This window comes from Platichthys flesus, chromosome 9 (assembly GCF_949316205.1).
Source record: "Platichthys flesus chromosome 9, fPlaFle2.1, whole genome shotgun sequence".
In the NCBI taxonomy this organism is placed as follows: Eukaryota; Metazoa; Chordata; class Actinopteri; order Pleuronectiformes; family Pleuronectidae; genus Platichthys; species Platichthys flesus.
The window spans coordinates 13,377,247-13,405,207 of record NC_084953.1 but is presented as its reverse complement, the minus strand read 5'-3'; the positions used below and the strand labels follow the sequence as shown (position 1 = coordinate 13,405,207).

The following is a 27,961-nucleotide window of genomic DNA, read 5'->3' as shown; positions in this document are numbered from 1 at the left end:
ACCCCAAGTGTTGAACCGTCTACTATATTAGAAGCTTTTCTCAACTGGCTTTGCTGTGTAAATGTCTGTGACTGCTGCATTCTGATTGTTATCTTAAACCTTTTTTTATAGATTATATCTTTTGTTAAAATGTTACCCTGAACTCATGTTCTTGCTGATTTCAACTCATCATAGTCTTTAGGTGATTGTTAACACACTGACTGTAGCAAAGTCTTTAATAATAATAATGTGGTCATTCTTTTGCGTTTGAATTTTTGCATAAATGCCTCAAACAGACAGCAAAGGCCAGTTTTTGGACTCCAGTATTTGGTGTGTTCTTTCCTTGGACTCAGTTGTACCATGTGTGTGTTCTAGTACATGAACTAGAGCTGTTTCTGGCCGATGAGGTTGTGTTAAGACTCTAATCCCTGAAAAAATGCCCAGTATGTATGACATGCTGTTTGTGACCAGCAAGTAGCTACAGAGGCCCACATAGAAGATATATTGCAACGTACTGTGCTAACACAGTCTTCCTCTGACAGCTGAAAAAACAAACTTCTCCTCATTTACACAGATTCTTATTCTTCTGAAGGCACACATGTAAACATGATCAGTAGCTATTTTGACCTCTGTGTCTGTGCAGACCTTGGCATAAACCAAGGCTTTGTTTGGTACATAAAGATGTGAGCATGGTGTGATCATCTCGCATAAAATACTGTAACAACATCCTGTGCTCCAGCTCCATTTCACTCTGTGCTTAGTGTTTTCATGAGTTTCTTCCAACTTTGGTTTCTCCTCGTGTCTCTGGCTGGGTTCTGTTTCATGCTGGCCCGATGCTATAAATAGCTCCCTGAAATCTGTGGCCAGGTTCAGTTGGCTCATCCACCCAGGAAAAACAGCTGCTTAGTTAGTGGATGTGCAGTTTCATTACCAGGAACTGCTCGTTAGAATAATCCAGTCAAAGTGAAAGGAGAAACTCCTGTTTTGCGAAATGTAATTTTCCTGTTAATACTCATTGTACTGGGTAGGGAGATAGCAAAGCTGTGTGGAATAAAAGCAAATGTTTATGACTCTTATTAGGAGCAAGGAGGAATATATACTCTGCATGTTCCTCTTGTTAAATCACCTCTCCCACACAGCACCGTCAGTAACTTGATAAAGGAAAGTGATTCAAAGTCTCATGTTCTTTTTCCTATTATTAGGTTTGGGTTAAGTGACCATTTGACTTTGTCCTGCTCAATCTCTGCACCTTGTTGATCAAATGCTTTTCTCCACATCTCTTGCTCTCTCCAGTATTACTTGGTGACATGTCTTGTTATCTACATTATATGCAAACTAATATTCCATAAGGTCAGCGTGAGCTATAATGAACTGCGATGCTATTCATCAACGACATCATGTGTGTTTCTCCTCCTCTGCAGTGATCAGCCCTGCATCGTGGCGGGACGGCCAGAAGCTGGTGAAGATGGTACTGGGTCCAGTTTCGCGGCTGCCGAGAGAAGATGACAGATCCCATCCAGTTGATGGATTGAGCCGAACAGGTGGGTACCGGAGACTCAAGCTCTTACCCTCATAAACATACTGCTACAGCCCTGTCCTATTTTGCTATGTAAGCAAATCTTATGATACTAACAGCTGACTCAGCTGACGTAAAATCCATTTATCTCTGCTGGGATCCTTTGTCCAATGGTCTTCTTGGAGTAGAAAGAAAAAAAGGACCTAGACAGCAAAGGCGGTTAACTTTCCACTAGGATTTGAAGAGCTACTGAAACGTCTCAGCTTTGTGTCAAAAATGTCTTCTCTGCATTATTTATGTCCCATGGTGTATTGGGTTAGATTCACTGAGGTGAAAATTAGGATTTACTCCCGATTTTCAATCTTCAGTCTCCTCAGTCTGTTAGACTTGTGTCCTCATTTTTACTTAAATCTGTTTTGTAAAGTTTTTAATATAAGAGTTTTGACATGAAGACTGACAATAGAGCCAGACAAAATAATATCAATAATTGTCTGTAGCTGTTGCGGCACTCACACTATTAAATTCTATCTCACATACACACACACAAACACACATCTCCGTCTATTTCTATGTCTGTATTTTCTAAGTAAATGTTTACTGGGTGACATTGACCAGAAGTAATAGAGATCGACTGGTTGTTCTGGTTGGATGCACAATTAGAAATGGCCTGATATTTCTTTTTTTTTTACAGTGGTGACTCCCAGGGGAGTGTGTGTACTTTGGGGAATTGCAGAGTGGGCAGGGAGATGCAATGAGCCTCACTATGACCATGTTTTTAGAACACAGTGTGGGATTAGATCCTGTAAAATCTAGATGTACTCTTCAATTTGGCCCAGATTAGAGTCGCCATGGCAAGCCAGCCCCCCAAGCCTTATTTAGTCTCATTCTGTCTGAGTCTAGCGCTTTAGTTGTGAAGGATTTGTTTTATTTGCTGCAGTCACATGTTGGGGCTTCCAGTTTTTTTTTAACTATGACAACCCTGTTTATTATAGATATTGATCGTAGATAAAAAGCAAAGTAGTTCTTACATTTTTTGTTAAAAATGTAAAAACTATTTGACACACTTGTACATCTGATTAAATATTCATCATGATGCTAAATTATCTAACTATTTTTACTCTGTTTAGCATCATACTCTGCTACCTGTGTGTATGTTTCTTTCTATTATCGAATTGATTACCAGGTAGAACTGTAACATCTTGCCTTTCTGTAAATGTCCGCCAGCTTCCCATCCCCACTCCAGTTCAGAGCCACGCTCAAAATCCAGCCGACGATCTCGACCCAACAGCAGAGAGAGGCCTCGCAGTGGTTTCCAGGAGCAGTCAAAAATCCCCTCTGCAACCACATCTTGCCCCTTCACTGCAGCTCAGGAGAAAGAGCCGGGGGCTGTAAGCACAGACCTTTTGTCAGCAGACATTCAGGGAATACTTAATGACCTTCAGCTGGAGTGTAAAGCAGCCGAGAAGGAGGAGAGGGCCAGGCAAAGGTCCCGAGGAGGGAGCAATGTTAGGAGAGGGAGAGGGGGATCAGGGTCACGAACAAGAACTCCGATGTCTGCGTGGGGAACTACAGCGGCCACGGTTAGCTCCTCGAGGGGATGCCGCAGTGCCAGCCCCACTACACACAGACCGGAGTCTGCCAACACGACTGATACGGGGCACAAAAATCGCCACTATGATGCGGATGCCGTTCGCCACTACATCATCCGGCAACAAGAGGAGAGAAAGAGGCGTCTGGCGGAGGACAAGAGGGCACTGAGGGAGGAGACGGAGAGGAGAAACCAGAGACTGCAGGAGCTCTACAGGAAGCAAAGAGAAGTCGCTAGAACAGTGGCCATTCCCATCGACCCACCTGTGGCTCCTGTACAAAAGCGACTTCAGGAGACCTACAACAAACTGCTGTTGGAGGAGGCCGAGCTCGGCGAGGACGTCACACAGATGCACCCTGCAGCTCCTTCTAGTCAAATGGTATTCTACTTAAAAAACATTTCATAAATAAGCATTCACTGTAACAATATATGAATCCTGGGCAGAATTACTAACTTTTTTAAATCTGTCAATGAACTCTAAAAGAAGGGAAAGAAAATCTGTGTTTTAATGTTTGTTTATGTGTTCTTCCACAGAGACCAATGTACCAGCCCTCTGGGGAGTCTGACAAAGAGAACAAAAGATTAGATGCCCCTCAAAGCCCCTCGAGCAGCGACAGGTCTTTAAACGATCAGCCACCTCCATTGTACAGGTACAAAGATACACACACACATACTCACAAACCTCTCTGTTCTGCTCACTAACTCACCAGAACAACAACTTCACCACACTCAGATTATACATAGAGATGAAAAACAAACAACTCTCTGCAAGTGAACAAATTTGTTCTATCTCTTGGAATTAAAGCTTGTGGGGGATCACCTGACTCTGTTAAACAGAACAGCGGCTTGTTCTCAGATGCTTGTTTCTTATGAAAATCCCCCAGAAGCCTTTTCCCCTCAATTTTAGTAAATGATTTAACAGAAACACCACAGGGCACTATTAATATTATGAAATCTATGTATAATACAGTGAAGATTACAGTATATAATGATGCTACACATAACAGTCTTTGCACTCTAAGTATTTGGAGAAATTATGTTTGCTTTGATTTATCGTTTTCCATCTGTTTTACTGTCAAGATTTTGCAAGCCTCATTGTGCTCTGAGTAACAGTTACTGTTTGTATCAGACTTAACATTATAGCTAAAAGACACATTATATTTAACTGGTTATTGCTGTGGAATGTAGACATGAATGTCAAGGAAATACCAAGAATAGCCAGTAAAATGAAGGTTCTCCAGTTGTCTTTTGATTTAAACATTTGTCTTCAATTTGGTCATCGATTTAAGTTGTTTATACCCTTTTTCTTTCTTTCTTTCATTGTTGCAGGGACGATCTGGATGTTGGAGTTTCCTCTTTTCTTCAACCTGATCGTTTGAGCCCTGCTGTGCGACCCACAGCTCGACACAGCGGCAGTACGCTAGCTCCTTATGGTGACCATCTTCTCTCTCAGCTTCTCCGGCTGGAGACGGAAGTGGCTGCCAGTAACATCAACCACACCCAGCGGCTGGCTACAGCACCTACCAACAGGTCACCATTCAAGATGTCCCGCATTGAGGCCCTCAAGGCCAAGGCCGCATCCCTTTCCAATCGTATAGAGAGTGAGGCACGGAAGATTGCTGGGGAAGGAGTCAACTATGGTACGGCAGCTTCAGCTGACATGGATACTATTTTGGCTCCTCTGTCCTCTCAGGCTTATCTTGACGATGGACGCTGGGCAGAAACGGCTGCCACGGAAAACAATGATGAGGCATTTGGTGTCAAGAGGATTTGGCTGAGCACAGGTCAAAGTTCATATGATTGCACAGCTCTTCCAGGAGTGGGCAATCTGCACACCTTTAGTAGACAGAAAGAAAGGAGGAGTATACAAACCAATTTGACCAGTCCACAAATAAGTAATGGCGACAGAACAGGGCCCATTCACAAAAGTTATATACAAGAAAGGGGAAATTTGGTCAACGGCTTTGAAAAGGTAGAAATAATAGATAAAATGGCCCAAAGGAGCAGCTTTGACAAGATGGATAATCAGACAGGTCCCCTTGACTCAAGTACCAGTTCAATCAGTGAGGGTCCCATACTGAGTGAAGGGAGTTTCTCAGAGGATGAGGCCAGCCCTCCCCGCCCCTCCCACAATCGTGTTTCTCGACCAGCAGGCCACCTGGAGGCAGCAGAGTACTGTGCAGGTCGGAGAGGGGATTACCAGCGGCTGACTGAGTTCCAGAGGGAGGCAGCAAAGTGCTCTGCTCTTAGCCCCCCCTTTGCTCAGCAGGACTGCAGTAAAATGGCCTGGGAAGAGCTGAACAAAGGAAGCCCTTTAAGCGTTATCAACATTTTCACCAAGAACCTTCATGGGCATGTTAAAGGTCAGTTTACTTGTGAGAAAATATTCAAGTGGAGTTTTCTTTCTTTTAAATGATGAGATGGAAAGAAAGAAACTGCAGTATTGGATGTAAAATTACAAATATAACTTAAAGAGCTACACAGAATATTTGTCATATAAACATTGTTTGCAGAAAAACCAACCAACTCACTGTCAGGCTAGACAATGTCATAAATATATATATATTTTTTTTTGTTTCCACCTTGATACAATAGCGAGTGAGAGAAACTCTCCCTCTCCCCAATCCTATCACCCTGGAAATGGCCTCGGAGATGCAGCGATCTATGAAGATGACTTTGTGTCATCATCACAAAGCAGCAAAACCACCGGCCAATTAAAGAGAGGCTCAAAATCGCCAAGGTAAAAGGAAAGACTGGATGTGAACACTAGATGGCGTTCATGTCACACAGATAAAAATCTAATGCATGTTTGTTTTTTAAGAGGGAGGGTAATTATATCATAACAGTGAGGATATGCAAACATGACTTTTTTTGGTGTTATATCAAAGATCCTAAATGTTTTAAATAATAATAAAATTCACCCTTTTGTCTTCCTTCTCTTTCAGTGTGAACAGTCACTTTGAGGAGCTGATCAGAAGGTCTCCTTATGAGCCAAATAGAGGAAGCATCAACTCCCATCATTCATCTGCCCACTCACCACTTGTTTCCTCTGGTTCAACATCTGGCTCCTCACCCCTCTCAAAGTACTCCAGCAGAAGAACAGGTGAGAATTCGTATCTTTGCACGATGTCCTGCTACGAGTCTGAATTTTATATATAATTATTTTTTAATTTAAATTGCCACTGTACAGCCATTTGCGGTGTCAAATCTTTCTGCAGCACTTTCTAACTCTGTTTCTCTACAGGCACATCAGACCAGAGCGATGCCACTTTAGTAGAAGAGCAGAGAAGCCCCTGCTCACCCCGGTCAGAGGTTTTATCCTCCGACTCCAGGAAGAAGGGCTCAGACAAAAGCTCTGGCCACAGCGAGGCTAGGAGTGTCCTCTCCAGTGAACTCTTAGGGCATCCTCACCAAAGGTAATGATCCTCGGGAGACTACATCAGGGAGGGAGGTTTTTTTTTCTGGTTTATATGAGTGGTTTAAAATTGGAAAAAACGTTTTCAGTAAATGGCATCAAACTGAATCATGTAAACTGTGATCCCCTGTTGCGCACACATGCACACATGCACACACACCAAGTGCATAAATGTTGAGTAGTGTACCCACAAGTATAAATTATCCTCTCACTCACTTGGCTTATTTGTATTTTATTTTCTGCTGCTTTTTTTATTTCTTGCTCTTAAATTATTTAATTTAACTTAAATTTTTCATTAAATACAGATGAATGGGTGTAAAGTAAAATTGAAATGAACTTGTAAAACCACACAAGTCACACTGTTTCTCCTCCTAAGTGTTTCCAAGCTAGTCTGAAAAGGAGTGTTAAAATCTATTAGCACTCAGGGATGAATGAGATATTTTCATCATTGGCACTTTTCAGTTGCTGCTGTTCCAACCTCTGAAAACTTCCACTTGGGATATACTGTAATCAGCCAAAGGTTAATTGATCTGGGCATGACCTATAACCAAACAACATTAAGAGAGCCCGAGTTTAGACTGCCAGTCCAAACAGTCTTGTGGCTTGCTGCTCTGTTGAGGACTCACAGGTTTAAGCAGCCGTGCAGTGCCCGGCAACTGGAGGAGGCTGCAATTCGACCCAAGACAGAAAACAGTGGTTATTTTGTTTTGGAGGCCAGCAGGGTGGTTGGTCGGGTCAGCCAGCTTCACCGCAGCTTGGGCCGGCTGACATAGGAAAAGGAGAGAGAGTTTTTTTCTTTTAATCTCAGTCCCCAGTTGAAACATTTGGGCCGTCCAATGGTTCACTAAAGCCCTGGTGGCAGATTCCTGCTATTCTGTGGAGCCTACATGTAAGAGGGCAAGACATTCAGACAGACAGTGTCTCCTTACTACCATTTAAATAGTGAATTGTTGTTGGTGGTGACTTAAAAAAATAAAACAAACAGTTTTCATGGACAGCTTATGTGTAGCAGTAAGAGGTCTGTAGGTTTTTAAAATCTGATTTTCAAACTGTCTTAAAATCCATATGGTAGCATTTGTGACATCAGCTTTGTCAGTCCGTACCACTGTTATGGAATGTCTATATTATCAGATATATACTGATCCCCCCACAACCTGAACATGCATCGAATCAACCCAAAGAACAAAAGCATACACATTTAGAAGAAAATCTGTTTTGGTTAAAATTTCAAACCACTTACATGTCATAACTTTTTCATTGCATTTGTAGTTCGGCGCTGGATGGAAAGAGGTCAGCTTCAGTGGTGACTCCCAAGCATGCTTCTCCTTCTGGCTCTCCAGACCCTGGTTCTCCTCCAGGACTAGACTCTTTCAGTGAGCCTGTACGAGGTGGCTCAGATTACATCGGCACTGGCAACCCAGCTGGCAGTGGGAGACTAGAGAACAGGACCACAGGTAAATAACTCATATTGATATAATAACAGATAATATGTCGGTAGAAAGGATGTCCCTGTTAAAATAACAAAGAAACGGTTGGTTGTTTCTTTTGATGCTCATCGGGCTTATTTGTGTATCATGCTGCTCTCATTGGGCTGCTCTCCACCAGCAAATGGCTTCATTACTTTCGCTCACCTTGACCGCCCTTGTCTTTCTCCCAGGTGAACTACAGTATTCACCTGCTGTTCTGCAGCAGCGAATGGCAGCAGAGCTCCACTACCTGGAGTCTGTTGAAGAGTCGGTCCGGCAGCTGGGCGACGTGGAGAGGCTGATAGGTGTTTCCATGGCGCAGCAGGACAGTGCCAATTTGGCACAAATGCTAAAGGTAAACAGGGGTGTAGATGATGACGTTAGTAATAAGAAGTAGTGGTAGTAGTTATTCTAGTTGTTTTAGTAGTATCTGGACAATGGTGATGGTGTGTATTTTGCTGCATCCTAAGTATTTTCATATCAGAAGTTGAATTATTGTAAGTAAAACTGTAAATTATACTCAAATTCATAATTAACCTTTCTTCTGGATGATAACGTACCATTAACTGTAACTGTGGTATACGTAAAAAATTAGCTGCTCGCAGTTGATAATATTTCTGTATTTACCATATTCACATAGAATACAAAATATTAACAATGTAGACCGATTAATCATGTAAAACAACTAGGGCTGTATTTTGTCACTGGCACCACTTTAGTCTTGGATTGTTCAGTATCTGCCTCTAGTGTAATGAGCCTCATCAATGGAAATGCACTTAAGCAATTTCCTCTGGTTTTTGCTTTTTAGAAACCTGATTTGAATTATTGTGTCCGCAATACATGATAAACTGATTTACTGCCCCACTGTAACGATTCTGTATTGATGTTCTTAATGAGCTGCAATATGAACTTTGACCCTGCAGGCCAAGGAGCAGCGCCATGAGTGTGACCTCTACGAACTGAAGATCAAGACTGAAAGAGAAGCCCTGGGGACGCAGCTACAGATGGAGGAAAATCGGCAGAGAGTGGCCAGGGTATGAACATGAAGACCTCTCTCTCTCTTACACACATATATCCATATAGTTAAATACATGCACATTTGTTGAAGACCAATTCTGTGTTCTTTCCCTCACGTTTCCAAGTCCATGTTATGACAAATATTATTTTATTTTTGGTTTCATCCAGGCTCATACAGAACTGCAGGAGACTTTGGCAGCGAACCAAAAAGAGACTTTGGAAGGCCTCCAGGAGGCAACTACTAAGATGATGAGTCAACAGGCTGAGGCAGCACGGTACACAGCTGATGCTGCCCGACACATCAAGGAGGTTAGCAATCAATGCCTTCCCCTCTGCCTGGAAAACAGCCCATGTCTTGATTTTATAACAAAAGCTGATAGATTTTTGACCTACAGCAAGGAAATAACAATAAATATGAATATTTGTTCTCTATATATTCCCGTCGGTCAGATGACAGAATTGGCACGGTCGCAGATAGCGGGGGCTTTGGTTGTTGCTCCTGTTGCTGCAGATTCCTCCATGTTGGACCAGCGGGTAGAACATGAGAGCTCCTACACGAAACAGCAACAAGATCAAGCTGACTCTGATAGGTAACGTAAACTGTACTGTTTGTCTAGTATGAGATAACTAGTTATAGATTATACCCTGGCACCTACATAAGGGTTGGAAATGTTTAAAATGTGTCCTCTCTGTTCTGTCTTACAGCTTCCAAAGTGAGGTGTCGAGCAGAAGGGCCAAGCCAGAGGAATCTCTGTCTTCACTGAACAGCCAATCTGACTCGCTTTCTTTCAGAAGACCCAACATGAGGTACCACTCAGGCCTCTCTTGTAGCATTAGTTTCATTAGTTTTGCGTTTGGATTTGAGGAAGCAAATACAAAAGAGACACTCAATGTTTTGTTTTCTTCTTTCCTCAGTGGAGAAAATTCGAGCAGCCTCAATACCCCATCGTACGTCTCCTCGGACCACAGAGAACCACCAAAGAAAGAAGCAGGAGAGGGCAAATGGCGGAACGGGGGAGCCGAGGGGAGGAAAGAGAGGGAAGTGAGAAGCAGCTCCATAGAGGAGGAAGTTCTTACAGCAGCAAATGACTCCCTCTGCAGTGACAGCATCCCCTCTATAGTGGATGAGAAAGGTGCTGGATGACGAGCATGAAACAGTGTTTAAAAAGCTGGCCTGCATTTCTTTGTGTCTTCACACTCAATTTGGCCAATATTGTGTAGTTGCAATTTGAATGCGTTCACTTAACCGTTGCTATTTCTGACCCCCCAGGAGACAGTACATCAGTGGCAACTGAGTATTCCCTCAAGTTTGATGAATCCATGACAGAGGACGAGATAGAAGAGCGATCATTCCGCTCTTTGCTGCCGTCTGAGGCGCATCGCCGAGGAACCATAGAGAAAAAGTCTCGACACCATGAGGAATCGGAGGATGATGGCGCCAATCACAACACAACTTTGGTTTCAGGGGCACACAACATATTTAAGGTGAGAGGGCAGTGCAGTCACACAAACTTATTACCACCTATGGTGTGTTTTATCCCCTTAAATGTGATATTTGATTATTTTTCTCCCTCCTGCCAGTTATACTTCTCACTCGCTTTTAGGTTGTCTCCCTCCTACCTATCACTTGCAGTGGATATTAACCATTTCCTCTTTTTTCCTTTTAGTCTCAAGATGGAAAGATGGCCTTCTCTGGTGGTCAGGACAGCTTTTCTCAGTTCACCATGGACATGGTGCGTCAGTACATGAAGGACGAGGAAGTTAGGCTACAGCACCAGAGCTCTCTGTTGCATCTTCGCCAGAAGGCACTTAAAGAGAAGACCAGAACTGAGCTGGCCTGGCTAGAGCACCAGAAGAATAGGCTGAGGGACAAGGGAGAGGATGACAAAATGCCACCGCTCAGGAAGAAGCAGAGGGGCCTTCTGATGAAACTACAACAGGAGCAGGTATTTGGGGGGGGGGGGGGGTAGATGCAAAGCTAGATGCAAAGTACCATAGTTGCATGCAGTCATTCATTCAGTCCCTCCTGACTCTGCTTGTTCTCTTTCTCTCTCTCTCAATCTCTCTCTTGCACCAGCACACAGACACGCGCACAAACACAGTGACATCGGACACATTCATAACATCAGACTTGTAAAACAACATAATTTGGTTTTAGCAAACACATATTATAGTCCCAAACACTCATATGTAACGTGTACCACTCTCTTAGGACGTATTTTAATATCAGGTCTGACTTAACAAAACTTCTCTCCCATGTTATTCATGTTCCCATAGGCTGAGATCAAGAGGCTTCAGGAGGCCAACAAAGCAGCGAGGAAGGAAAGGCAGCTGTTGCTGAAGCAGCAGGAGGAGATTGAACGGATGAGAAACTCGACACTCAGACTGAAGGAGCGTCTCAAATGTGCTGGGGTTGAAGCACCACCTGTAAGTAGTGCAGTCACTAACCACCTCCACAAACTATATAAAGGATGTTCAGTTCAATATTGTTTGTTATACAAAATTCTAACTTATTTAATAAAGGTTAGAAAACAGACATGTCTTTTTATGAAATTGCCTGTGTGTGTCTGTTTGTTCATCCTCCAGGAGACTCCTGTGTCAGAAGCACCACTGTCGGAGACAGCCTCCCCCAACATGAGACATGCTGATAACCGCAGCCCCTCTCCCTCGCTTTCCATCTCTGGAAGTGAGACGAGCAGCATCATGCAGAAGCTTAAGAAGATGCGCACTCACACGGATGAGAAGTAAACACCTTCATTTAATTTCTTCCGGCTGTCATTTATTCTTCCTATTTGTTTTGCTTATTTCATTCCTCTTATTTTGTCAAAAAAAATCCGAAGGATCACCCTGCTCCAATTATGTCATTTTTGTCCTCTGATCTCAATCAGGGGCCAAACATACTGGTACATAGAGCCTGGGCTGACATAGTTCACACTTGGCCTATAGCTTTGCATATACAAGATATAAATTGAATTTAAATGAGTTGAGTTGCCTTGCATTAGGTGCTACACTGTGCTGTTTTATTATTCATATTTACCATGATTAATTAAAAAATTACATTAACAAAAATGCACTTACTAAAATAATGGAAACTAACAGGAATACCAGTCCATGCCATCTTTGCTTGCTGTCTAAACTGCTGTGAATGTGTGGATGTGAACATAAGCATGCTCCATCTTCTCCTCCATCTAGACTAGACAAGCATTCCCTCTAACCTTTTAAACCTATAAGCACACAACAGGACAATCTGTACTAATGAACTAATATCTGATGCACTCTTAAACAGATGTTGGAAAGCAATAACATCTGACAATGTGAGGCCTTAAAAAAATCTAACATTAAGCAATCTTACCAATGAAACCTTCAATAATCAAATCCTGATTCTTTCACAGATAACACCAACACTAGTTGTGCATTCCATTACCTTTATTCCATCAATTTCCTCTTGTGTTGGCCAGTCACTAACTGTACTTGGAGTTCCTGTTGGTACCAGGTTCAGTCAGGTGATTTTTAGAGCCTCTTGTGATCGGGTAGCTCCAACAACTAGGTTAATTATTCTGGGGTTTAGGATTTATGAACACTGGCCAGTTATCAATCAATAGTATCACTTTTTAGATCTAGATTTGTTTAGATTAATACTGGATACATTAGGCAAAACAATTTAGATTGTCTGTTATTTTAGAATGTTTAAAATCATCACAGTTATCTTTAAATTAAGCAATGAAGAGGATCTTAGAAAACAGTACTTATGAGCCTTCTTGCTCGCTTAATTGCCATGATCCTTTAAAAAATCCATCTGTTTATTTCCATTTTTCACTCTCTAACACCACTGTCGGGTTTGATGGGCATTACTAAATCATTATATATATTCAACCTGACATAACACACTAACAAAGTTGTACTCACTTTACCTAAAGCTGTAACTGTACACTCACTCTTTTGTCTGTTTTTACTGGTGAAGCAATTATTTAAGCCCTTTTATAAGTGGTGCAGCACTGGTCTCCTCACACCCCCATTCTTATACTGAATTTTACCCCATGTCCTAATACCAGTTTAAATGTTTATGTTTATCAAATTACACCTCCTTTAAAATCACTATTTTCTACCAGAAGCCAGACAGACTGACACCATGGGTTCAATAAAACCACATTTGCTCATATTACTCTTTTTTCTCCCTTTCTCTCTATCTGTCTTATCCCTCTCTATCTCGTGTTTTCAATGGTCCCCCTCTTATATTTCGTGTGTGTGTGCGTCTATCTGTGTGTGTGTGTGCGTGTGTCTGTGTTTTCATGTCCACACCCACTTTCGTGTGACTCTCTTGACTTTGTCTGTTGCGTGCTTGTTGTGTTGTAGACACTGCTCTCCTGTCCACTACTTCCTCTCTGTGTTCACTGCCCACCACTGGGCCTCCCTCAGTGTCTGTCTTCCCAAACTCCAACCTAAATTCCAGCTCTTTATCTACAACCAGTTGGTCAGGTACTGTACAGTGATCTCTACCTCTCCCCCCCCAGCACCTCCACCTATATAGCTCTGCCCCCGCCTCACCTCCCACCCCATCTGGAACATGCTTGTGTTCATCCACTGGCACGGGGACCCTGAGTGGGTGGGATGGTGAATGACGAGTGATTTGACGGGTTGTGGTTTGGTCTTTTCAGAGAACTTCCAGGATGGAATTTGTGGGGCGAGGAATTTGAGTGAAAGCTTTCGCTAAGTGCCCAAGGAAAGCTGCTTGGTTGAAATGATCTAACCTTCTGACAACTTCACTTTGAATTTAAGATGTTTTTTTAACTCTTCCTTTCAACCAAAAGAGGTTGAGATAATTGGAAATTAGAAAGAAGGTCAAAGGTTATGGTTATTCAAAAAAAGGAGCCTTCCTTGTTCGATGGGAATCTCAGACTTGAAGCTGGGATTTCACTAATGTCTGTGGTGTTTGATTTGCAACTCTTCCCCTCTTTATTTCTTGCCTCTTGGAATGAATGAATGAAAAATAAGCTGCTGTGCATCTCCCTTCTCGGCCTTAGACCAGTTATTGATACAAAATGTTTTCGGATTGAACCGCACAATGACTTTAAAGTACCAGACTTTTTTCCTAGCGCAGACCAGAGATAGAGTGGTCTATCTCTTTAATGAGCCTAGTAAATCTTAACTATCCCTCTTTATTAGGTAGCTGTTGCAGAGGATGGGATAATAAGTACAGATGGCCATTGGCTTTAATACAGTTTGGGAAAGCACTAAGAGAACCCCACCCCACCCCGGTCTGGGTCTCCAGTATCTGACTTGTCATCAGTTTACATTAGGTCAGGGGAAAGGCTCTGAATTAGATTAGGGCTAAATAATACTGCACTGTAATGGCACCCATAGCTGTGGGAGACCCCATTACATGACAGCTATACCTGACTGCACTTTGTTTTGATAGGCATCTGCAGAGATATGTACCCATAAGTGAGCCAGTGTGAGTTGAATGTAACAAATTACTTTGCAGAACAGAACCATTGTTTATTCATTATCCTTATTGGCAAGAGGAGTGCGCTAAATGGAGGAGGTCATACTGAAGAGATGTAACCGTCTGTGCTTACGTTTTTCTCCTCTTTCTATTCTAAGAGTGTGTGTGGGGGGTGTGGGGTGTATATGTGCATATGTGTGTGTGTGTGTGTGTGTGTGAGTGAGAGAGAGACTACACCACAATCAAACTGATGCATGTATTTGACATTTTTGCTGTTGTTTTTCTTTTCTTCTCTTGAGCTGACATGTCATATTTTTTTAATGGGTGCTTGTACACATCAATAATTGGATGATTATTCTCAGCATGTGTCAGATGTGTGTGTGCTTGCGTCTCTGAGTGTTGGACAGATGTTTGAGGTGGTTTTGCTGTGAAAACTAGATGTCCAGGTGATCTGGGTCTGTTTGCTTCTGCAGGGGCCATGTTAAACATCTCTTATGCTAAATTTCTACTTCTCTTCTCTCCTCTCATTGCTGCCACCTCATCCTCTTTCTCACCCACCATCTTCCTCGATCTCCCATTCTTTTCTCTCTCCTTTCTTTTTTTCCCTTCAACTTTACCACAGGTTCCTTACCAAGCGAGAGCAGCAGCTGATGCACAGGCGCCGCCATGCTGAGGAGCTGCTGCAGTGGAAACAGCGGCTGGACCAGGAAGAGGCAGAGGTCCGTAGGATGGAGAGGGAAGCCCTGGCTGTCTGGGACAAGACGAGATCTCAACCTAAGGATCGTGAGGCGCCAGAGAGTCAGAAAGAGGAGATCTCTGACACGAGTCCCAGTAAACATCAAAGCTCAGAACCCAGGACTGACAGCGAGAGAGGTGAAGAAACAGGATTCTTAATTTGCTAGCTGTTGATGAGTTAAACGAAATAAAAAGAAATTGCATTTGCAAATTCAATTGGATAACACATCCTGTGGTTTGGAAAATATTAACAAATAAAATTATGTGTTTTAATGTTTAGATTATGTGAGTGAGGGCGACTGTTCCTCAGCAGCACCGGAGTCAAGTATTCACACGGAGGGATTGGGGTCCCAGCAACCAGGAAGCCCCTCCTCGGCAAAACCTGTGTCAGTCCGTGAAACACCTCTGGCCTCCGTCCACAGCAGCCCTGCAAACTACACCAACGACTTCTCTTCAGCTTCTCCATCACCTGGCAGACAAGTAAGCACTAATGCAGTCCTGTTTCTCTGTTTAGTCCCACGTCTTTGAAGGTAGTGTTTAATTTTGAACATATGTATTGCTTCAATTTCAAAGACTGACCTTATTTGTTGAAGAAAGTAAAGATTATCCTTGTGAACAGGTTTCAGGCAACTTTAAATGTCATGATTAGTGTGTGAGTTGAAAGATGAAAAACAACCATCACATTATGGGTAATGGGTAACTTTTAGATTACTGGTCATTTAAATTATTCATCCAAGCATCTCTTTCCGTCCATCTGACTTTGTTTTCATATCCTGAAGTATATTCCCTTCTCTTCCCCTCCTCCTGTTTAGTCCGTCCAGTCGTCTATAGTCAAAGGCAGCCACAGCCCTGCTGCCTCTCCGTCCGACGGCAGCAGCAAGACCAAGATGCAGCTTCACTCCTCTCGGACCATCATCCAGGCCCGCACTCAGCCCACTGACTCCCCTATGGCCGCACCGACTGGTGAGTAACCCAATGACTCGATACACACTTACTGAAACACACATTTTGGAAGTATGCTTCCTGATTGTTCTCAGAGACGACCAATGAAAGTGGACATAATGCAGCTATATTGCTGGCACCGTGTAGCCAGGCATAATGTGATGCTGCCAGGAATACATTATTCAAGCACTTCCCTGATACCGGACCTGCTTAGCTGTGTGATAGAACACTGTGCATTGCGCTTAGTTATCGCAAAAGCAACGACAGTTTTGCAGGCCTGGTGTTGAAGCTGAAATGTGTTTCATTCAGTTTCAGGCTGCTGTTAAAACCTTTCATACTTTACTGTTTGTTCATTGTGAACAAGCCAAAGAAACATACACAATAACACATTTGACCTTTCTTAATGAAGGAAATGTACAGTAATCCTCATACACTGGGTGGGGATTGAGTTCGATTGGGCACAAAGTTGGATTACCCGTTGCTAATCAGAGGTCTGGCACTTGTTTCACATTCTAACTGTGATTTTTCATCTGACTTTGCCTAGAACCCATTTCAGACCAGAGTGACATAGAGACCCGTATCAAGGCCCTGAAGGAGGAACTCAGAAAACGAAAGTCTATGGCCTGCCAGCTGAAAAAAGAGCAGAAGAAGAGAAACAAGGAGCGACTCAAGGCAAAGGAGGCCAGCCTGCTGAAGCAGCTGGAGGTAAATGTGTTGTTGTTTTTAGATGTTTCAACAAAATTGTCTGCTTGCGTGTGTGTGTGTGTGTGTGTGTATATTTGTCCATCTATAAGTAAATTCATGATACCTTTTTCATTTTATTGTTTCAGACCTATAACGACTTCATTGAGAAAACTAAGGCAGAACTTGATGAGGAACCAGACTCAACTCCTGATACAAAGTCCCAGATTCAAGATTCCATATCAGTCGCTAAACAGTCAAGCATCAATCCACCTTCTCACAGGTACCAAAATCGGCTTCAATCACAATACTCTGTTGTTTGTGTAGCTTTTACAGAAATAGGAATTTCCGTTTACCTTTAGTTCCCTCTTTCAATCCCTCTTTCTTAGGTCTGAAAAGAGCCAAGATTCTGAAAGGACAAAAATTGATGCTTCATTTGACCGTTGTGAGTGATTCATACTCATTTTAAATAATATGACGTACAGCATTTTTTAAAGTTGATATTAAAAGACAATGTATTAATGTTACTTTCCCTTATATTTTAGATGCCCCTCTTGAAGTTGATCATAGTAGATCCACCTCGGTGCCTGAAGTGTTATCTGATGAAGACCCACCAACCGTCACTCCGACTCCAGTATACGGCAGCCCAGACTGTCCGAGGGGCCGCCAGTCCTCTCTGGATCTTTTAAGACCCACCTCCAAAGAAACCAAGACACAGATAATTGAGTCTGGTGATGAGAACATTCTGTCTGATCTAAGATCTGAAATTCAGGAAGAGCTGGAGGTGGAAGTAAGCTCCAGTTCAGAGGATCAACATTCTGAACTTTATCATAAACTAGAAAAAGAAGACAGACCCGACTCCCGGGAGAAGCAGTCTACACATAAACATGATTCCTCTTCAATGAGTGAAAATCATCGATCATATCCATCTGAAGCAGAGGTTGTTGTGAAACCTACAACTAAGTCACTATCACCTGCAATGGACTTCGAAAGCCAGGAGGCACCAAAGAAGGATGCTGAAGCCTTTGCTTCCTTGCCAGATGACTATCATGATGACTTTGAGTCATCACGCGATTCCTCACCCAGAGAAAAACATCCCATCTCCAAGTCAGAGTCTCAAATCTCAGTTTCCCCGACGGAAGTCAAAGTTTCGAGAAAGGACTCCCCAGGCCGAACCACACCAAATGACAGCCAAGATGAAGAAGTAGAGGAGGAAATAGAGGATGAGCTGAGTCCCCATTCTGGCATGAGTGAACCCAGCGAGCACTCTGGAAGACTGCTGGAGCTCTATAAGCAGACGGAAGATTTCAAACATGACCAAAAGAGCATCAACTCCAGCCACTCGGCACCCCTCTCTCCTGTGCTGAGCCCTCTCCCTCCTGCTCAGGATGAGATGCCAAGTTTTAAAGTGGGAGATCGGGTTCTTGTGGGTAGCGTTCAGCCTGGCACTCTGATGTTCAAAGGCCCAACCAGCTTTGCCAATGGCTTCTGGGCCGGCGTGGAGCTGGATAAGTCTGAAGGGAGCAACAACGGCACTTATGATGGAGTGGTGTACTTTGAGTGTAATGAGTGCCACGGTATCTTTGCTCCTCCGGACAAAATCACACACCTCCCAGATAAGTTTGGGCTCTACACAGACACCACAGAGGATGAAGACTCGTTCTCTGAAGATCTGTTAGACAAAGGTGGGGATAAATGTGAAAGAGATGAGGACGGAAATGATAAACGAGGAAAACTACAGAGTAAAAATGAGCAAACATCTGAGGACTTTGGGGCTGGAGATAAAAAGATCACAGATGATTCTCTTGGCAAGAACCAGACCTCACTGAAGCCCACATCCCACCTCAATACACAGCATCACAAAGACTCTCATCATCAACTCTCTAATGGCAACAGTCAGGACATCATTTTGGAGTTTGACGATGCGCCGACCACTCTCCTCATCTCTGACATGGCCAAGATTGACCTGGAGAAGAAGCCGAGTCCGAAGGAGATCACAACCCTTGTCGAGAACGAAGATGTGGACTCACAACACCAGTTTACTCCTGCTGATCTTTCCACAGACATCTGGGAAGTCGAGGGAAAAGAGATGGAAACAGACAAACTGGACAAATTCACGGACACGCTCTTCAACAACTTCCTGAGAGACACTGTGAAGCAGTTTACTGAACTTAAAAGGGCTAAAGAGCAGAAGATCAAAGATGCCAACCAGATGAATGGAGAGCTGTTGGGTGAAAATGTTGAAGAGGAGTGGATCCCTATAGTGGAACAAAAAGATGGCCTACCTTTCTTCCCAACCATAGAAAAAGAGGAGCTGTCTTCACCGGAGCTGTGCAACCGACCGGTGAGTGAATATTTCTGAAGCCTATGTTGTCATTAAAAAATAGATACAGTTAAGCGGGTTCCTTGCTGTGATCAATGAGGTCATTTTGTGACTTTTATTCATTCTTGAACCAAAAAGCAAAACATGAGTTTTAACAGAAAATATCAGAGACCTACTTTAAGGTTGAACAGGTTAAAAAGGAAAAAAAGGGAGATGCACCCCTTACCGCCCTTTACCCTGAATTTATAATAAAACACCAAATATCTGAAGTCTAAATAAACAATTACAGGCTGAATTTCCACTTTGACTTCTTCAGTGTTTTGTTTTTCGTTGTGTTTCGTCATTTCTATCTAAAATTTTAAAGCGAGATAGTGCTGGTCTTTGATGTGATTGAACTGTGGTGTTTTGATAATCAAGTTACTAGCAAACAGTGGTTATTGATTTGACCTGGAGAACCCTCATGTTTTTGGGATGTGTGCAGCCAAAGTCCAACTGTGTCTGTTAACCGTCTTTAGCTCTTTGCTGAAAACCTTTTTGCGTCTGAAACATCAGTAACGAGAAAAACTCTCAAAGATGTAATGCTGAAGTTAAATATTCAAATGAATTAACATTTTTATTTTCTAAACGTCTAAAACATTTTTTGTTTTTCTTCGCAGGAGAGTCCAATGTTAGGGGCCAGTGGTCAAGAGGAGCTTGCCAAGCGACTAGCTGAGCTGGAACTGAGCCGTGAACTGCTGGAAGACCTCGGTGACGATGAGGACTGGTTTGATGAGGACTATGGCCTCAGCTCCCGCAGGGAACAGCAGAGGCTTAAGCAGAGGCAGATAGAGGAAGAGGAAGAGCTCAGGCTAGGAGGCCTGGGGAGGTCTGGCTCATCCACTCCTATGGGTGGAGAAGGGCAGGTCAAGTCTCCACCTAGACCCGAGCTTCCTCTCCCTCTACCTCCCAAACTACCTGAGCAGCCGGCCATGGTGGTGCCCCACTCGGCTGCAGAGGTGGAGAAGATGGTCCACGCTGCCGCTCAGGAGATCTGGGAGAGCTGTGGCCTGGGGAGGGGGGGAGGAGTGACCCTTTCACAGCTGCCAAAGCCCAACCCTTCGCATGAGTATCTGGGTACAGAGGCGAGCTGCCAGGATCAAGAAGCCCTGTCCATCCGCAGCTACAAAAAGGTGAAAAAAAACTATGTGACAAAAACTACAACACACACATCCTAGGTGGATTTTTATTGTAAAACTGAAATCCGAACAACAGAACAGGCAGACACCCAAGGCAGCTGGGCTCGCACTTTATCTAAATGGGTCTACTGAGGTTAGATGCCAGACAAGTTCCGATTATTCAGCGGATTCCTCTCGCCTGAGCATCCAAATGTTTCCAAAACGATACACAACAATTTGAGTTGCCTTTGGTTACAACTGTGAGACGTCCATGTGCTCATCGCAATGGAAAACATCCGACTCAGACGTTGCCTCAGTCCCCCTGATGCTTTTCATTGAATTCAAATACCCGTGCTGTTGAGCAGTAATCATTGCTGAGTCATCCTTGTCGCAATTTATTTTAGTGTAATATATATTTTTGGTTTTACCTCTAGTATCTCATCGCTCTCTGTTGTTCCGCAGGGTGTGTATGACCTGACATGGGAGATCCTGCAGGAGATCCATGCGGACGATCCCAATGCTGATCAGCCTCAGTGGGTCAAAGCACGACGGGGGAAGGCCTCTTACCACAGAGTCAAGTCCCCAGGAGACATCACCAAACTCCAGGTACAGTGCTTCACTCTTTAATTCAGTTACTAGCATTTAACTGTGTACAATTTGTGTTTTAATTATGGGGGTTTATATTCTCAGGTCTTTACAGTCACCCAGATTAAAAAGCAGTCTGATGTCTCCTACACATGTGATGACCGACGTTGTTTTCTCACCTTGTTGAACAGGAATTCCTCGCAGCAGAGGTGCTGAAACTCTACGGTCTGGCCAAGGACCAGAGCCAGAAGACTGACTGGCAGAAGATGCTTAAATTTGGCAAAAAGAAACGGGACAGAGTCGATCACATACTGGTAGGTCCCAATGTTACATGTTTGAGTTATTCCCTCCACCGAGGAGGTTGTTTTCCCCCCTTTCACCCTGTTGGCAAGATTACACAAAAACAATTGAATGGATTTTCATGAAATTTGGTGGAAGGATGAAGTATGGTCCAGGAAAGAGCTCATTGAATTTTGGAGTGGATCAGGGGCAGATTCAGGAATTTTCCTTCACTTTCTTGAACCTTATGAGAGTATGTTTCTAAATATTTTCACCATTCTCTCGCAGAATAATTGATGGATCTTGATGAGAGAAATCATGTATTGATATTTAATATCAATACATGTGTATGTGAAATTTAGCGTTAACTGTTGGAACCGTGGCAGAGATATGTGTTCTCCCTTAGTGCCATTCTAGTTTGTGCGATATTTTAAAGAGCAGCATTTTCATAGAATGTCCACCATGTCTATCTCTGTAAATTGACATGCAAACTTTCAGTTGAGACATTTTTGCCACTTTACTCACAGTGATATGAACTGATGTCAGTAAGTTGTGTGAGAGGTGACCCCTGTGTTTCTCTCAGGTCCAGGAACTCCACGAGGAGGAGGCCCAGTGGGTCAACTACGACGAGGACGAGCTGTTTGTCAAGATGCAGCTGGCAGACAGCATCTTCGACGCGTTGCTTAAAGACACCGCCAACACGCTGACACAAATTTGTGACACAAGGGCCAAGCGAGATGGCCCCTCTTGACGGCTTTCCTGCTTAGATTTTTCGAACTACAAACCTCTAGCTCAACCGCAGTTTATCCTCAGCCCTGTGAGCTCCAGCCAACCTGTCGCTGCCCGGTCTTCCACCAGCTGATGTGCCAACTGCAACCCTCAGATGCCTTCAATCCCAGCATTACCTCTCGGCTCAACTACTCCTACTTGTTTCATCGACGTTAATTTGCTGAATTTGCTTCAGCTAACTGTCGTGGTTGTACAATTTGTTGTCACACACAAAATGCCTCCTGAGCGATCCTGGAACTTTTAACACCGTCTAGTCTCAGTTCTCCTGTTCTCATTTCTCACCTCCTGCACTGGTCATTTTGTAAATGCCAGTGGGAGAGTGAGCAGATTTTTATAGAGTACAATGGACTGTGCCATTTGTTTGCATTTAAAGTCCATTAATGCTGCTAAGATGATTGTTCCACAGGGGACTAAAATATAAAACCTGGCAGGACAAAAGTAGGTTGTCTTTTTTTTTATCTTAAATATATATTCCGATTAAAAAATGTAATAGAATCGCAGAAAAATTATACAGTGTAGTCTGTCAGTGATTTGACTGTGACACATGATTGTTTTGACTTTGTAAACCAGCACATTAAATTAAACAGTGACAATGAGTTGAGCTGTCAACTTGAAGCTTTAATCTGGAGGGATTTACTCCCCTATTGGGTGAAGAGTGATGGGATTGCAGCCTTTTATACACAGCCCCTCATTTTAGGCGACTGTTGGCTTGCCTTAAAACAAAAAATCTTTACAGGGACCTCTGGAACATAACTGACTGATTTAGACTGTAATGAATATTGAACTGTAATGCCTGTGTGGACCTACAAAGCTGCTAGTTTGTTTTAACTGTATGTTGAGCTTCATTATCCTGCTGCGTTGCCTAATTTAGAGGGGCGATGTATAGGAAGAAAGTCGAGCCCTTCACCCAATAAGGAGATGTACTCTGTTAAAGCTGAGAGTCAGCACTTTAACTTCATAATTATTGTCGACTGTGTGTTGTAAAACAATGAAAGTGTCACTTACATTACAAAAATACTTTCAGACTGCACTGGGATGGAACATCACTGAGTTCAAATATATGAAATTTGTTTGCCTCTTTAGATATATTATTTATTATGTGGCAAATGTTACTCAGAGGAAACGCTCACAGAGAAAAGAACGTTGAAAATTGTAAATGATCTCGTCAACATATAGATACACAGATAATTTTAACATTGTGTAAAGACAATTTAATTAAACTGTAAAAGCACAAATGCAAATGTGAATGTGAACGTGGCAATAACATTATGTCAAAGGTTTAAAAAGCGCTATTGATACAGAAAATTAACATGGGGAAAATTGTTTTAATATTTAAAAGTTGTACTGTTGAGAACTAATTGATATTGTTTGTATGATTTATTGGTGTCCACACAACTGTCCATTTGGTCAACACAATCACTGTGTCCCACTTTTGTGTTACATTTTCAACTCGCACTATGTACCGGTGATAACAGATTGAAAACAAGTATAACTTATTGAATGATGTGTTTGTGCAAACACACCACACACTCAAGACACAGTTTGGTCTATAAGTGGGACAAGACAGACTGGCAATTGGCTTGACCTGATAGATTTAGAATCAAAGCATAGGACGGTACTGAAATGCTGGATTTGAACCTTACTTCTTCTCCAGTCCTTTTTCTGTCTGGGATCTCAGATGACAACTGTGGCTCTTTCCACCACCATTTACCCTGGAACAAGTTACTGTAGCTGAACTTTTTTTTTTTACTCAACCCCAAAAACCACTTTGTCGTGCAGCAGCGTGGCTCGACTCTCTGATTTCTGACGTGAAACATTAGGTTTCACGGCGATCAACAAGTTGAGATCAGTCATCACCGTGTTGCCCAGACGGCAGAGGTGGTCTTTCTCAAAGTTCGGTTTAAGTGCCTCGCTAAGTTGGTTAATGTCTCAGCATCCTATGGACCTGTTTTCTTTGAATGTCTCCTTCAACTGCTGTAAACTACAGTTTTTTTTTTATAAACAATCCTGCTCTTCCTACCGATTCTTCCATTTCTGCCTTATGTCTCTGCATCAAAGCGTAGTGTAGTAGAGGTTGATTTTATACCTACTCATTTCCCTGTGCCTGAGGAAACGTCTGTAAGACAAACACAAATAACAGACTCGCTCTAAAGGTCACCTGCTTCTTCTTCCTGTCACTCTCCACCTCTGTGCATATAGACACAGTTGAGTCATCGTATTGATAACGGTATCCGGACCTAGTTTGTGGACAGTCCACGGACATGGAACAACTCCAGGCCCTGAGCTGCTCAGAGTGAGTCACTGAGCTGATGAGACTGAGCACGTAGGACTTTATCTCAGGGCTTTTTCTGGCCCTCGCTGTCAGCGCGGCTTTGTTCCAACCAACTGTACAAACTCACTGTGGCGTGTGTGTGATGGAGCGTCATCCTCCTCACCGACTGTTTGGAGCTAAAGTGACCTTAAACTGAGTACTCCATGTTTTTTTTTTATATTCTACTGTCAGTGTTTTAACAGTTGCTAATGTGTATTGTTCAAACTGTAAATATTCTAATGTAGAAAAAGACCAAAAAACATTTGGATACTGATTGGTCCACGATATACAACTTGTACGTTTGGTCTGTAGGCAGATGTAAATGTGATGCTGACTCCATTAGTACCTTTTAGGAAACATTTTCTACACACCCCTCTAGGATTGTCCTCTTGAATTGATTGTATGTGCGAGGAAGTGAAGTTCTCCTCTGTAACTATGCAGTACTTGGTCTTATGCATTGTTTTATATGTATGTATCCACAACTCATGCTGTTAGTCTCTAAGTTCAAATTCTTGAGAAGCTTTAAGCCGTTTGCTTTAGGACAGAGTTTTAGATAAAGTGTGTGGTCTGATCCTGATAACCCAATTAAACTAGGCTGAAAATATTTGATTATCAAATGAACGCAGTCCACCATGACTTCCCTTCTTCGTCTTAAGAAATGTTTATGGATATTTATAATAATGTGCTGTGAGTGTGCGGTAAGTGCACTTGAAGGCTTGTACAATTCTTTTATGGTTGTAAATATACTGTCTTTCCAATCTGACCCGCTGTAACTGTAACCCGAACGATTGTTGTAAAATAAACACTGTTTACTTTGCAAATATGTACATAGTATATATTTGTTAACAAAAACGAACTTTGAATTTGTAAATAAAGCTTTGGCTGTTTCTAAAGGAATCTGCTCTCTGCGCGTGTTGCCGTTCCAGTGTTGACAACAACCTCTCCTCACACTGATGTTTATATAATCCGATGTTTAGGTCCGTCACTGGGTTTCTACACAAATGCAGCAGCATAATGTGTGTTTGAGTTGTGGGTGTAAGACTGACACATTGTCACATCACAGCACAAAACCAACAGATAAAGAAAAGAGTGTACATAGTCAAAATGCCTGTTGGGAGAACAGAGCTGTAGCCACTTCACCACCAAGGAGCCAGGGACACATGTTATATTGCATGGCTTCCAGAGGAATTACAAACTAAACATGGGATATTAAGGCTCAAGTATCAAAATATCTAGGATTTTGTCCATTTCAGTAAAAGAGAATTAAATGACAATCCAATAATGTAGAGAGGGGTGCAATTTGCAGAGCATAAATCAGAAATTCTATGAATAAGATGTCATACCTTAGGATTTTGTAAATACCTTTTATATTCTTTTGGCGGCCAGTCTAAATTGACTTAATTTCACTTAATTGAATTGACTTAATTCATTTAACTGCAATTATTTAACTTAATTCAATGCAAAAAGGACAAATTATTATTATTTGTATTTATTATGTGTGTGTTTGTGTGTGTGTGTAGAAAGAAAATTAAACCAACATTTTTGTAGTTTTTGGAATTTCTTTGGAACAGAAACACGAACACTGAGCTGTCCATTTTAGTTTATATTTTCATTATGTAGAAGTTTAAGGGAAGTTATTTACCATCAGTAACTTCCTGTCTGAGAGCCGTGGAGGTATAAAAATAGAAATGTACTTTCTGTTCTTCTCCAGTCACTTGACACCATTATCCTCACTTCATCAGGTCTATGGAGAGTTTACCAGAAGGGCTCGTGTGGATGGAGCTGGTGACTGAACCTGGCTGTGGGTGTTTCTTTTAGTCTGGAGGAACTCTGGTCATCAGTAGTGGGAGGACCCAGGCAGCAGCAGGAGGAGGAGGAGGAGGAGGGAGAAGTTGTGTGAAGTTTAGTGACATTGAAGCGGAAACTTGCCGAGTTCAAACCCGCGGGTTAAACCCCAGCTCCTCCACCACCTCCACCTCCAGCGGCGGCAGCAGCAGCTCGCACTTGGGGGGAAGATGGCGCGGAGCTACGGCCGTGCCACGTCTCGGTTTCCTCTGCGTCCCAGAGAAGCGGCCACCCTCGCCGCCTGGCTCTGCGTGTGTCTCCTTGCACCCCGGGCTGCGGAGGCCGGGCTGTACACCTCCTCCGACCAGATCATCCTGTTGACTCCGGAGAATGTGGAGGCGGTGCTGGTGAACTCCACCGCCGCCACGGTGGTGGAGTTCTACGCGTCGTGGTGCGGCCACTGCAGGATGTTCTCTCCGGTGTACAGAGGGCTGGCCATTGACATTAAAGGTTGGTGTGTAGGCCTCCTGCTGCAAGTAGCCAATCATAACTAGTGTTCATATAGTTTCTGTTCAGGTTGTAAAGATTTGTACTATATGCACTCGTATCCGTTTACAAGCCATAACAAGTATCACATTCATCTGTAGTTGTCATGTCAGGCTGAGGAATAAACTTAACAATCAAAATTTGTAAAATGCTTTGAGTTGAAAAAAACACAACCTTCACTACAAGACTGAATATCAGTATTTAAATACTAAAAGAAACAATAATCGGACATTTATCGACTGATTTGATCTTGATGTCATTTTGCCCATTATTTTATAAATGTATCGTCCAGCTCCACTGTAATGTTACTGTCGGTGGAGGTCAAAGTATCAACTTACTGTACCTCACCGAAGTATTATTATCAAAATGTACTCGTAGTGAAGTAAAAAGTCCCCTGTCAGTGTTTACGACATTAAATGGTGTTTTTTCGATTAATATTACTGCTGCATTAATTTTCTAGAAGGTGTTGGATTCTAGTACTGGTCATATTCAAGGTTGGGCTCCTTTGAACCACTTTACATACTGTGGGCTAGTTTAATGCATCATATTTTGGATGATCATCGAATGCCTGCAGAGTGGCTTTTTTGCGAGAACCACCTTTCTCTAAAAAGTAAACTTTTCAAGAGTCAATCGAAGAGTCTTTTTAAAGAGTTGATTCATATTGAGAAGGGTGGAGAACACTTTAACACTTAAAGTCACATTAACCATCATAACATTTTGTGATACAGGATTTTCACTGCAGGGAGGGTATTCAAATTTTAAAGATTAATATGGTGGAGGGAAAACTGCAAGATTGTAATCTTTGATAAAGTAGAGTAGAAGTATAAAATTGCTTCAGATGCTGAAGCAATTAAGTTACTACTCAAGTTAAGTACATGCACATCAAATTTGTATTTAAGTACACTTCTTGAGTTATTGTCCTCTACCGGGTACGGTTAAGTTACACCTCCCTGATGTTTTCATCACGTGCATGTAAACAGTGAGCGAGCTGTTGCTTGTGTCTGTTAATCAGAGCATGAGATCTAATGAGTGTTTTTATTCTTCTTGACACCGTCGGTTCAAAAACTCCCCATCGCGTCCTCTTGAGTTCGGTTTCTGGAGCTCGTGCACCGAGAGAAACATCACATCGCAGTGAGAATCAATATAATTAGGATGAGAGTCAGCGGCAAAGAGTCTGAGGATGGCAGAGGGCCTGACACAGTCATGGGGTATTTCGGTCTCACACACAGTCAACAATGGTGACTTGGCAGGCGATGGAAATGCCTTGGAGCTGGGAGAGAGATCCTGCTGATGTTTTATGGGAGAAATGAGGTGTAGGTGCTCAAGTCAACCGTGAACCTGTGGGAGTGTATCAGCAAAAATTACTTCCTGATGGGGCATGATGTGAATTCATAGGCCTGTCAGAGA

General features: G+C 42.7%; 2 protein-coding genes across 3 annotated transcripts in view; both read left to right on the top strand.

Moving 5' to 3' along the window:
• cep350 (centrosomal protein 350) overlaps window positions 1-25,120 on the top strand; it is a 31,089-nt gene extending 5,969 nt beyond the window's left edge. Inside the window, exons 9-38 of one of the 2 annotated variants that reach the window (XM_062394949.1) lie at window positions 1,401-1,520; window positions 2,720-3,462; window positions 3,618-3,733; window positions 4,413-5,446; window positions 5,679-5,823; window positions 6,029-6,186; window positions 6,328-6,499; window positions 7,768-7,952; window positions 8,156-8,319; window positions 8,888-8,998; window positions 9,150-9,290; window positions 9,432-9,571; window positions 9,687-9,788; window positions 9,897-10,114; window positions 10,252-10,466; window positions 10,649-10,927; window positions 11,259-11,408; window positions 11,568-11,725; window positions 13,335-13,457; window positions 15,047-15,297; window positions 15,440-15,639; window positions 15,972-16,122; window positions 16,646-16,806; window positions 16,932-17,065; window positions 17,172-17,227; window positions 17,328-19,126; window positions 19,762-20,274; window positions 20,722-20,865; window positions 21,036-21,158; window positions 21,707-25,120. In XM_062394949.1, the coding sequence (XP_062250933.1) occupies window positions 1,401-1,520; window positions 2,720-3,462; window positions 3,618-3,733; window positions 4,413-5,446; window positions 5,679-5,823; window positions 6,029-6,186; window positions 6,328-6,499; window positions 7,768-7,952; window positions 8,156-8,319; window positions 8,888-8,998; window positions 9,150-9,290; window positions 9,432-9,571; window positions 9,687-9,788; window positions 9,897-10,114; window positions 10,252-10,466; window positions 10,649-10,927; window positions 11,259-11,408; window positions 11,568-11,725; window positions 13,335-13,457; window positions 15,047-15,297; window positions 15,440-15,639; window positions 15,972-16,122; window positions 16,646-16,806; window positions 16,932-17,065; window positions 17,172-17,227; window positions 17,328-19,126; window positions 19,762-20,274; window positions 20,722-20,865; window positions 21,036-21,158; window positions 21,707-21,874 (8,174 nt within the window). In that variant the 3' untranslated portion in view covers window positions 21,875-25,120. The remainder of the gene's footprint in view (window positions 1-1,400; window positions 1,521-2,719; window positions 3,463-3,617; window positions 3,734-4,412; window positions 5,447-5,678; window positions 5,824-6,028; window positions 6,187-6,327; window positions 6,500-7,767; window positions 7,953-8,155; window positions 8,320-8,887; window positions 8,999-9,149; window positions 9,291-9,431; window positions 9,572-9,686; window positions 9,789-9,896; window positions 10,115-10,251; window positions 10,467-10,648; window positions 10,928-11,258; window positions 11,409-11,567; window positions 11,726-13,334; window positions 13,458-15,046; window positions 15,298-15,439; window positions 15,640-15,971; window positions 16,123-16,645; window positions 16,807-16,931; window positions 17,066-17,171; window positions 17,228-17,327; window positions 19,127-19,761; window positions 20,275-20,721; window positions 20,866-21,035; window positions 21,159-21,706) is intronic. The other variant, XM_062394950.1, reaches the window with a different exon arrangement.
• A 972-nt stretch (window positions 25,121-26,092) lies between these two features.
• Window positions 26,093-27,961, top strand: part of qsox1 (quiescin Q6 sulfhydryl oxidase 1) — a 30,386-nt gene continuing 28,517 nt past the window's right edge. The window contains exon 1 of the mRNA XM_062394946.1: window positions 26,093-26,518. Within this exon, the coding sequence (XP_062250930.1) occupies window positions 26,239-26,518 (280 nt within the window). The 5' untranslated portion in view covers window positions 26,093-26,238. The remainder of the gene's footprint in view (window positions 26,519-27,961) is intronic.